This window comes from Acinonyx jubatus, chromosome C2 (assembly GCF_027475565.1).
Source record: "Acinonyx jubatus isolate Ajub_Pintada_27869175 chromosome C2, VMU_Ajub_asm_v1.0, whole genome shotgun sequence".
In the NCBI taxonomy this organism is placed as follows: Eukaryota; Metazoa; Chordata; class Mammalia; order Carnivora; family Felidae; genus Acinonyx; species Acinonyx jubatus.
This window is the reverse complement of record NC_069384.1, coordinates 70,265,393-70,277,511: the sequence shown is the minus strand read 5'-3', so window position 1 is coordinate 70,277,511 and position 12,119 is coordinate 70,265,393. Positions and strand designations below refer to the sequence as shown.

The following is a 12,119-nucleotide window of genomic DNA, read 5'->3' as shown; positions in this document are numbered from 1 at the left end:
ATATTTCTAGCGAGTAGATGAAGGGGGAAAGGACTTTATTTCTGCATGAGGTAGTGAGATACAGAGCTGAAAACGAGATTTGAGTGAAAATTTTGCCCCTGGTATTCCTTCAGTGAGTTAACTTTCAGTTGTAAAATAGGAAGAAGCAAGGAACTTCTCTATATCAATTCCTAACATTCAATAACCCTCACTACCAATTTTTTTCAGCTCCTGCTTCTAGACCACAGAGCAGTTATAGAATAAATTCTATGTCCTTATAGCCCTTTTGCTCATAGCTTTTTTGCACCTGTTTCTCATCATCTTTATTCATCGCTAGACACTTTGGTGAAATCCTCACAGTGATTCCATTTCCTTTATCTCATTCTCACAAGATGATCTTGTCACTTTTTTAATGGAGATTGAGAGAGTAGGATGAGAATTCCTTCATATTCTACCTTTGCAGATGAGAGCTCAAATCCCCTTAGAAGTCTTAAAATTAACTCCTTTTCTTACAGTCTCTCTTTACCTAGGACTTGTTCTCATTTATATATATTTCTCCTCATATCCATAGGCTTTTCTTTTGGACTTCAAATACTTACAGATTTATCTACCCTGTTCTCAATAAATTTTTTTTTCCTTTCCTCCCAGCTGTCTCTCTTGTATTAGTATATAATCTCTGCTGTATTAGTATATAATCCACCTTCTGTCTCTGCTTCCACTCATCCTTACTTAGTTCCTATTAAGATACTCAGCTCTGGGTATAGAAGAAAATTACAGAGTTTAACATATTAAGGACCTTAAAATCTAGTTGAATAGACAAGATCAATCTATAAGCTTGATCAGAAGTTCAGAGACTAGGATTAGCATGTTATGTTGCAATTATAATGATATGTGTGTAGGTAGATAGGAAGAATGAGGTTGTATTATGAAGAACTTGTTAGAAGAATTTAGTGTAAATGTGGAAGGTAATAGGTAAATTCAGGTGACATAATGGTGCATTTTATACAGATATCTGGTAACTGTTAATATGGAATATATGATTATGCTTTTAGTCACTGTAGTTGAAATATTTCCTAAAAAAATACAGAATGAGATCCTGCTCTCTTAAAATAGCTTCAAATCTTTCTTAAGAAGAGCAAAACAATTTTAGATCAGAATAACAAAAAAGCAGTTCATATATTGGATAAATGTTTTTTGAGCTGGTAAATCACTTGCCATTGCAATGACCCATGCTCATAACAGACCTTGATACTGATAATTGGTCATGGAACTTGCTGCTGAGGAACCTAGAAGATAAGAATTCATAGAACAACTCTGAGCAGCTGTTACTAATCAGCTTTGTTACTGAGATTAAACATTTTCACAGTCTCTTCCATGTAGGAGTTGGGGGAAGTGCTAATCAAAGTTTCGTAGAAGAGTTGGGCTTTGATGAATAGGCTTTTCAACCTTATTTTCTTTTGCTGTCTCATGAACTTTTTGGCTTGTGGCCTTAAATACACATGTACCATTATAAATCATACCTGGGTGTGTTCGTGCTGATACTCCTCTCACCTTCCTACTATTGCCTATTTCATAGTCTTTAAGATTTTTCCAAAATTTCATTCATCCATGATGCAGATCCTTTTCTTTGAATTCTGATAGATTAACCCAGCTACCCCTACTCAGCCCTTTTTCTGTTGTCCTACTCTCTGATTGGTATGTTTGTCTGAATTCTATAATTAGATTGTAATCTAGGAAAAGAGCTCTAACAGTCTCTTCTATTTCCCACAAATACTAGTTGGTTCATTGTAGGGGAAATTTACATCAGTGTAGCAGCAATGGCTTAAATGTATAAAAGAATATGCTGGAGACTGGTTACAAAGTAGATGAGCCCTAATTGATTTAAAGTGAAGTGATAGTTTCCAGTTTTTCAATAATGATTTTGGGTTTTATCATTTCTTCCATTCTACCTCTAATTCTCACATTTAGATTATGGTCAGATCATTTTTTTCCCCTCACTTTTGGTTCTAGACAAAAAATTTAGACTTTAATGCCGTTCATCCTGATTTGTTCAACAATAAAATCTTGCCTAAAGGACAAATACTATTTAAAATGTGTTTTATTTTTGTTCAGAGCTATTTTATAAAAGGGTGGCCCTAAACATTTATATACCCTTTCAATGAAGATTATGGAATTTGGGGGCCAGGTTGGCATTTATTTTCCTTTCCAAAAATAAGTTAACAGCACGTCTCCATCTAGATCACTTGCTGTATAGAATGACAGAGTTGGGGAAACGTTTTACGTCGTATCCCAGGGTCCCCTCTTCTCACTGCCTAGGTTCCTGGTAGCAAGAATGGTAAACCTTAATTCAATGCTTAATCGAATCCTTCAGTATTGAGGGAGGAAGGCACGGAAGTTTTTGTGGGGGGAACACTGAAAGATATTTTTGTAGGGGCATTTTTGAAAATGGTACTGGGAGTCAGAGGAGGGGGTGCTCCAAGATTGTGAGTTCCTTTTTGATTTCCCTTCAAAACCTCGATGCAGGCGGAGGCAAGAGCCTGGATGTGCGGAGGGCCACTGCAGCCCTGCGCGTCAAGACAACCGTCCGGGGTCTGTTTGCCCCTTTCCCCGCCCACCCATCAGTTCTGGCAGCGCATGCGCTGAGCTGTGGGCCGGAGAGTTGTCGGCTGGGAAATGGCGGCCGCGGGCTTGGTCGCTGTGGCCACGGCTGCAGAGTACTCTGGCCCTGTAGCGTCGGGAGGTAACCTCTCCGGTGTTAACTGCGGCCCAAGCTCCGGAGCAGGTACTGGTCCTGGCCCGGGTTCGTGGAGCCGCTCCCTCGATCGAGCGCTAGAGGAGGCGGCTGTGACCGGGGTGCTGAGCCTGAGCGGCCGGAAACTGAGGGAGTTTCCCCGGGGAGCGGCCAACCATGACCTGACGGACACCACCCGGGCGGGTGAGTGGGGCACGGGGCATCCCTGCTGACCATGGGCGCGGGACGCGGCGGGAGGCCGCTCCATCCGGTGGGAGGACTCGGGGCTAGTTACAGCCACCGGTCCCATAGCGCCTGGTTGGGACCGGACTAACGGGGAGAAGCCGACTGCCCGACCCACCCAGCACCCCCACCCCCCACCCCCGCCCCGGCCTGCGGGCCAGACCCCGAGCCAGGGGCGAGGCGGCAGACTGCAGCATCTCTCGGGGAAGCAGACTGTAGCGATAGACACAGAGTGTTTTACTCTGCTAGAAAATTAACTTAATGCCGCTGAAGTAGACCCTTGCCCCGCCCCGGTTTCTGCAGGCCCTTTCGGATTTGGGATGCCAAAGTGACTTTGCTAAGATTTGGGATTGTAAACGCTCTCTTAATATGTTCAGAGCATGGGCCACTGCGTTGTTGGGGAAGCATTGATGTGAGCACTGACGTTTCTTCAAGAGTTGTTTTTAATGTGAGCCCTAAGGCTGTAACTTTTCTTTCTGTACCTTTATCTATTTGGCTTACTAGAGCCAACCTTCAGACTCCCATTACTTTTCTCACGCCCTCCCTGAAAAGTTGAGGGAAGAAAAGATACATAGATTGCCTACCCCATCTGTACTTAACGCTTTTCAAAAATGAACATTACTTCGCTTTATACATATTTTTGAACACAGGAAAGGTAATAAGCAATTGGATATTATTTGGTTTTCTCAGTTGTAGAGAACAATGTTTGGTGACCGAGGCGCTTAACATAATATGCTTTTCTTGTGTTTAAAATATAGCTTCCTTAGGGAGTAGATTAAAAACTGAGCCTATTCATATTTTACACAAAGGAGGAAAAAAATCCCCTACACAGGTTCGTGTAGTATGATGTAGTTAGGTATTTTATTTTGATATAGTGTTTTTTTTGGCAATGAAAGAATATGTAGTACTTTGTCTTATATTTATTCCATTTTATCTTATTTTAAAATCTTCGATTTGAAAATCTTCTATGTGCACTCATTAAAGATTGATGGGTATTACATATGATTCACTCATGTTAGAAAAATAAACAGAACTGTTAAACTACTTTAAGAAACTTCTTTCCAGAGAAACTTTCACTCTAGTGTAAAATGGAAGAAATTAAATGTCTAATTATTTAATCTCTTTTGGAAACAGTTGTACTGAAGATATTTTGTATTTTTAGTGAATGTTATTAAAATTAAACTTTCTTGCTAAGGTAAATATGAACAGCCACTTCCCTTTTGCTTATGTTCTGATAGACAACATCCAAAATTGTCGTTCATAACCCAGATTACCTGATTCTGTTCAGGAGATGGCCGTATGGCATATGATTGTTTCAGAGATGGGTAATGTGGCAGTTTTATATTGGTGTGAGTCGTTTCAGTATTACTCCATTAAACACGAAGCTAAAGAACAAGTTGATTACAGGAGTTTATTTCATTCGTTATCTTACCTGTTTTTAAATAGTTCTAGGACCAACATGTTTTGCTTTTAAGAAATATTTTATTAACTGACAAAGAAAACCCAAAGGCATTTATGAAGAAAAAGAACCAATCCCAATAAATTTTTCCCTTACTGTGCTCTGAATTATTTTATTTTTTAAAGATTTTATTTCTTTTTTTTTTTAATGTTTGTTAATTTTGAGAGAGAAAGAGGGGAGGGACAGAGAGAGGAGAGGGACAGAGAGAATTCCAAGCAGGCTCTGTACTGTCAGTGCAGAGCCCAAAGCTGGGCTCGATCCCACAAACTGTGAGATCCTGACCGGAGCTGAAATCAAGAGTCAGACACTCAACCAACTGAGCCACTCAGGCACCCCTAAAGATTTTGTTTTTGGATAATCTCTACACCCAACGTGGGGCTCAAACTCACGACCTCGAGATCAAGAGTCACACACTCTTCTGCTCTTCTGACTGAGCCACCAAGGCACCTGAGTTATTTTAAACAGATAATTTAATGCTGCTATGATAATTTATTGAGTATACACTGTTTGCTATTCATTGTTAGGTGTTTTAAAATACATTGCCTTGTTAAATGCTCAAAACAACCAACCAATGGACTAAGCATTATTATCCCCACTTTACATGTGAAGAAGCACTCAGAATTTACAGATGAGGAATCACTCAGAGAAAGTCCTGTAATTAATATTGGTGGTAGAATTTCAGCCCAGGTCCATGGAACTCTTTTCTCTGTGCTATACGTCACAGCCTTCCTATGTACAGATAGATATTACTATTCCTGTGTTTGCAGATAGTGAAATCAAGATTTGGAGATACTAGATAATTTGCTCAAAGACCTGTAGCTAAAGGCCAGGGAAGGTAGTGTTAGCCAGGATTTGAGCCTAGTTTGAGATAACTCCAAACCCATAGCGTACCTATAGCTTAATGGATTCAGACACAACCTATGTTAACTAAAATGTTTTGTTAAGACTCTTTAAAATTTAAAGCCAGGAAAATTATTTGAATACCATATGTGTGTGTGTGTGTGTGTGTGTGTGTGTGTCAAAGTTGCCATATAGCCTGTTCTCTCATAATGTATATGGACTGTATCTGGTAGAGCTGCTGTCCTTCAAGAGTTTATATTCTAAGAAACAGCATATATTTCCCATACTACGTATAATTTGACATGATTAGAATTAATTAGGAACATTTTCTTGAGGCTTTTCACTCTTATTTGTTTTAAAAGGTAGATTTTTAGGAAAAGGGAAATATTTATTAGGGAATAGGTAATTTGATCCAGTGGACAATGCAAATTTTAGAAGGAAATCACAGAAGACTTCTTGGGGCAGAAACGTTGGAAAGGATTTGGGTAGGCAAAAATGAGAAGGAAAACCAATTCCAGGCAGTGGTGGACAACATGCAAAAATTCCTAGAGTATATGGCACATCAGTTAATTTTGCCAGTCCATTATGCATTACCCTTTCATCTGATTTACAGTAATCCAATTTTCCTAGGAAATCACTCCTTTCAGTTTCATGGCTATCCCAGCCCAACACAAGGGTGTGCATGTGACTGACGCCAGACCTAGCCAGTCAATATCCTTCTGGTCACAGTGATTGCTCAGAGATGGGCACATTTTCCAGTGAGCACACATGACTGTTAATTCTGAATTTTTTATTGGAACTATTGAGAAAGAGGCATGATTTGGACCCTGGGGATTGCTGAGAGAATAGAATGTGAGCCTAGAGCTTACTAATAATTGGAAGGCAGAGCCAAAAGATGGAAAGAGTGAGACCAAGTTCTGATGACAATGTTTGAACCTTTGGTTCAATAGCCAGGCCTTAAGATAGTGCTGTCCTTGGACAGCAAGTTAATAAATTCCCCTTTCTGCTTGATTTGAGCAGAATTTTTTGTTACAAAATCAAGAGTCCTGACTAATACAGTGGGACTGCGTGTGATAATGTGGTCAGGCCAGTTTGGTCAGAATAAATGGTTGGATTAGAGAATATCTGAGCTATCTTTTGCATATGTGGAAGCTAGATTGAGGATAGGTTAATTGAGTTTGAGACAGGGAGACTAATCAACATTTGTTCTCATTTGTTCAACAAACATTTGCTAAGGAATTTGATAAGTGCAGATATACAGAGAGGACCAGCATACTTTCTGTCCTCAAAGAATTCAAGGGATCTAATGGAGAAATAAATAAATGTGAAGATTATTTGACTTGTCTACTAATAGCAAAACTTTTATGTATAAGGCATTATACTAACTATAATATAGAGGAAACAAAAATAAGAGGCTTTACCCTGTAAGAATTTAAAAAAGCTAGTAATCCAGTTGGATGACTACAATAATAATCTGAATCTCTGAAGGAATGAAAAATAGATATCATATTGGAAAATGAAAATGTACAAATGCTGACTGAATATATATATATATATATTTATTGAATATATTTTTTAAAAAAGGACAGAAGGCATCAAAGATGACTGAGTGGTTAAATCTGGAGGATTAGGAAGATAGTGATGCTATTTATAATAATAACAGGTAACATTTATTGAACTGTTAGCATATTTCAGGTATTGTTCTGAGCTGCATATATAAAACATGCACATACAACAACAATATGAGTTGTAAGTATATTTTAACCCCATTTTACACATGAAAAATTGAAACTTGAAATTGATTTGATCAAGGTTACACAGAGTAAGTGACATTGGGATTCAAATTCAGACACATCTGATCCTAAAACTTGTGGTTTTGATCAGTAAGCCATACTGACAAAGAAGTTTGCTATATATAATTTCGTTGATTTGCTTGATACTTTTAAAGGGGTTGTAGCACATGTAGTTAACCCTGTGCAATGAATAGAAATGTAAGTATGAGGGCACCTAGGTGGCTCAGTTGGTTAAGCGTCCAACTTTTGCTTTCTCCTTAGGTCATGATCTCATGATTCATGAGATCGAGCCCTGCATCTGTGCTGACAGTGTGGAGCCTGCTTGGGATTCTCTCTCTCTCTCTCTCTCTCTCTCTCTCTCTCTGCCCTTTCCCCATGCACACACATGTGCTCTCTCTCTCTCTCTCTCTCTCAAAATAATAAGTAAACATTTTTAAAAAAGTAAATCTGGAGCTTTTTTTTTTAATCCTAAGTAAACTCTGCACCCAATGTGGGACTCCAGCTCATAACCCCAAGGTCAAAAGTTGCATGTTCTCCTGACTGAGCCAGCCAGGCACCTCTGTAAAGTTCCTGGGACCCCATACATTTGAGAGAGTCATAATGAAGACTTTATGAGATTCTTGGTGAAAGAATATGGAGAGGGAAAAAGCTGGTTGCTGACAACCATGGCATACACTAGCATTTAAAAAGGCAAGAGGCAGAATCAGCCTGAGAGAAAGTCCAGTTCCACAACTAGGCCTTTACTAGAATTCACAAACTCCTAAAGCTGAAGGAACCATAATAACCATCTAAGTTATGTTACAAACAAGAAGCAGTCTCAGAGATTAAATGATGTGTTTAAGGTTAAGTAGTGAGATGGTGCTGTTTCACAGAAGGCAAATAGGGGTCATAGTTGAAGCTGTGAAAAATCTCTTCTGAATAAAAGGCAGAAAACAAACTAAAGCTTTGGGGAAAAGACTATAGTAGAAGGCAGGAGGGAGAGACTAAAATTACACCCAAACAGAAAACAAATTTGAGATGTAGTAGGTGAGCTAAGATAATGCAGTGTTACTAAAGCCACAAGAATTGAGACTTTCAATGAGAGGATCCTTCTTTCCTAGGTAAAGAAGAATGAGGATTGCTAAAAGGCAATTTAATTTTTCAAGGAAGCAGTCTATAGTAGCAATCTGTAAAATTAGTTTCATTAGTTTTGGAAATATGCACTGCAGTTCCGGGTCTTAAGTAGAAATCATATAGCTCTTGGATTCATACATGTATTTTGTATCAACCACAGTATATGTACTGTGAATTTTTATAGAGTAGTGCTCTCTAATATGGTAGCTATTAGCTGTAGGTGGTTATTTAAAATAAGTTAAAATTTAAAAATTTGTTTCCTCAGTCACACCACATTTCAGGTACTCAGTAGCCCCATGTGTCCTATTGGACACATCACACATTAGATCTACTCCCTGTCATATTGGTCAGCACAGACAGTAGAGCCTTTCTGTCATTGCAGAAGGTTATATTCGACAGTGATGCTGGGGCATACTGTTTTGACTAGAACTGAAATTTGTTTTCTGTTATTTATTTCCTAAAACATATCTCTCTTGGCAAGGTTTTTCTGTATCCAAGACAGTAAGCCACCATGGTGTCTAGAGCTGAAAACACTGTGCAATAATGGTGAGAAGGCAGAGGCAAAGGTAGGAGGTGGCAGCAAATGGGGTCCGATCATAATGACATGAACCTTCGGACCATCTCAGGGGTGGGTGGGGGAATATATTAATTTTTTCTTTTAGAAATAAAATCTTGTTAACAAAGGATGACATTTTTAAGCATGTCATCTTTGTTAATAGAGGCATTAATATATATTTGACACATTTGCCATCCCCTGAAGCATTCAGTGTGTTCAAATCAGGAAGAATATTCTACGAGCCTCAGAAATGAGGAAAGAGTAGAAAAGAATAAAACTAATTTTATTTGATTAATGAGACAGGTTCAGTTTAGTATACTTTAAAAATCATTTCTTCTGATATTAACAGTTACATATGTTCATTGTGGTAGGAAAAGTTTTAAAGAAGACATTAAAGATCATTCATGGTTCCACTTACCGGAGGTAAATTTAGTGGTAAACACTGGTTGAAACTCTTTCATACATTTTCTTCACAAATGTACACATTCTTACTTTTTTTTTCCCTTATGTTTATTTATTTATTTTGAGAGAGAGAGAGAGAGACAGAGTGAGCAAGGGAGGGGCAGAGAGAGAGAGGGAAAGAGAGAATCTGAAGCAGGCTCCACACTGTCAGCATTGAAGTCCGGTGCAGAGCTTGAGCTCACAAACCATGACCTGAGTGGAAACCAAGAATTGGACACTTAACTGCCTGACCCACCCAAGCACCCCTCTTACTCTTTAATACATAAAAATGAGATCATAAAAGACTGTTTTATCATCTAATTTTTTTTCACTACATGAAATGCAATACCAGAAACTAGAGATCTGTAGCATAATTTTTTAGTTTTTTTTATTTTTTCTTAATGTTTATTTATTTTTGACAGAGAGAGAGAGAGACAGAGCATGAGTAGGGGAGGGGCAGAGAGAGGGGGAAACGCAGAATAGGAAGCAGGCTCCAGGCTCTGAGCTGTCAGCACAGAGCCCAACACGGGGCTCGAACTCACAGACCATGAAATCATGACCTGAGCCGAAGTCAGATGCTCAACCGAGCCACCCAGGTGCCCCTAATCTACCCTCTTGATGCGCATTTGGATTGTTTTCAACTTTCACTATTACATATGGTATTGCTGAGGATAACTTTGTGTGTGTGTATTTGCAAACTTATCCAATTATTTCCTCAGGATAAATTACTAGACATAGAATTGATTGGCTAAAAAGTATGCACAATTTAGGGGTTTTTATACACATTGTAAAATTGCCCTTCCAGAAGGATTGTTTAGTTTAGATTTGTATCATCTGTGCATATGAGTTGTCTTTGCACCCACTGATCTTCTCATTCATTTTGATCTGTGTCTTCTGATAGGTGACAGATTATATCTCTTCATTCTGTATTCAGTGCAGCTTGAGGAATGTAGTTTTTTCTACAAGAAGAAGAGGTATATAAATTCAGGGAAAAAAGATTTACTTTTTCTGTTTGTACTTTGTGTCATAGAACCAGTTGATAACAAAGAATTGGAAGCTCTTTGTACTTGTATTTAACCCCTGTATATTTAATTTGAACTCTTTTATAATTGTAATAGTAATACATGTTTACTATAGAAAGTCTGGAAAACAGTACACAAAGGAAAGAAGGAAATGGTTCTACTGTATGGACAAATCACTGTGAACATTTTTACATGTTCTTCCAGTTGTTTTTTTAAATGTATGTACATACACATTGAAAAACACAGTATCAGCTTTTTGTAGTTTGTTTTTTCCATCTTATAGCATATTAGAAATATTGTGTTATGTCTGTTAACATTTTCTTGTAATAGAATTTAATAACTGCAGAGTATGTACTTAGGCAGATCCCTTGTATTGGGCATTTAGACCATTTCAAATTTTTTATTATTATAAGTAACACTATGAATGTTTTTTAATATAATTCTTTGCTTACATCTCTTATTATTTCTTTTGGGTTAATTCCTAGAAGTGGAATTGTTCTAACAAATTGTATGCAATTTTAAAAACTTAAACAATTTACAAACAACATTTCAAAAGCAGTTCCTCATAGAAATAGTGTTACGTATTGAACGCAGCCTGGCCAGGTTTATAGACAAAACACAAAGGCCTCATATTTTTTCCTTAAACATGAAAGTTGGCTTAACTCACATTTCAACCTCTTTATATCTAACAGCTGCAGTCTCCCACATATAAAGAAGTCTTGGAATTTTCTTAGGAATTCCACTCTATATTTTCATGCTTGTTTTAATAACAAATCTGTGGCTTCAAATTACCAACCATTAGGGAAAACCAAACCAAATAAGTTTCTGTAATGTTTATTCTGTTGTTTTTCTGTAATCCCCCCAACCTATGGCCAATACGTATCCCAGTCAGAAGTATGGATATTAATATTGTATATGCTGCTACTGTATGTAACAAAGTTTCTGTGGAAATATGCATATTGAATGAATGGGATATTAAGAACACTTCTCAGGAAATAACGTTATATCCCTCTTATAACTTTATCTCCGTTTGAAATGAGAAAGCCAATAGCTCTAATATATTTTCACCACATGCTTCTTCCTTTCTCTTCTGCCTGAGGAACAGCACAATTCTTATATTGTACCAATTCAGTAGGGAAGACTGAGGTAAAAGATTTCTGTTATCAACACATACACACACGCATAAACACCTGCACACATACTTTTTATGCAGAGGCAGAGACCATGGGGGAAATCATGGCTGTTGGGTATAAAGGCATCTGAAATAATTTGTTTTGGGGGGGGAATCTAGTCTCAACTGTACTGGCATTTTTTTTTAATAGTAAGGGTCAGTTGTATGATGGTCCCTTTAGGCAGGGTGAGAAGACGAGTTATAGATCACCACAAAAATCAATGTTGGGACTTAGAAGAATGGCAGCAGTGTTGGGGTCAAGGATTTTGTAGGGCTCATTTCTTTTTACTGTAGTTGTATTTGGGGGCTGACTGGTTAATGTTATGAAATATGATAACATGAAATAGGACTTTTGAGTAGTAGTATACATATTCATTATTTTTTTTTCAGTTTACTTATGAAATAGTTACTCCACTTAAACTTAGAAACAAATATGGTAATTCACACAAAGGAACATTATTTTGAGTTCCTGAAGTAGCCAGCAATATCCAATGCAGTGTTACTAATTTTAGAATCATAAACTAGTCCTAAAACCTAAAAATTTAAGGTATTTCCTTATTCACTTTGAACTTTCTTCCTTGTTCTTCTAAATATTTTGAGTTTTATTATTTGAAGTCTTAAACCAAGGATTTTAACCCCTGGTTAATAAACCCCATGGTTTATTAAACTGATTTCTTGCAAACACTAGGTAATAGACTTTTTTTCCATTAAAAACCGGTTTTAAAAGATGATCTGCACATCATAAAGTGAAAAGATAAGCCACAGAGTAAG

The 12,119-nt window shown here is 37.7% G+C and overlaps 1 protein-coding gene across 16 annotated transcripts in view; it reads left to right on the top strand.

The window, feature by feature from the left end:
• The first annotated feature begins 2,602 nt into the window (after positions 1-2,602).
• Positions 2,603-12,119, top strand: part of LRCH3 (leucine rich repeats and calponin homology domain containing 3) — a 128,069-nt gene continuing 118,552 nt past the window's right edge. For 10 of the 16 annotated variants that reach the window (XM_053220990.1, XM_027061077.2, XM_053220988.1 and 7 more), the window contains exon 1: positions 2,604-2,914. In XM_053220990.1, the coding sequence (XP_053076965.1) occupies positions 2,653-2,914 (262 nt within the window). In that variant the 5' untranslated portion in view covers positions 2,604-2,652. Of the gene's footprint in view, positions 2,915-12,119 lie in introns of all 16 variants that reach the window. The other 6 variants (XM_053220984.1, XM_053220983.1, XM_053220982.1 and 3 more) reach the window with 1 other exon arrangement.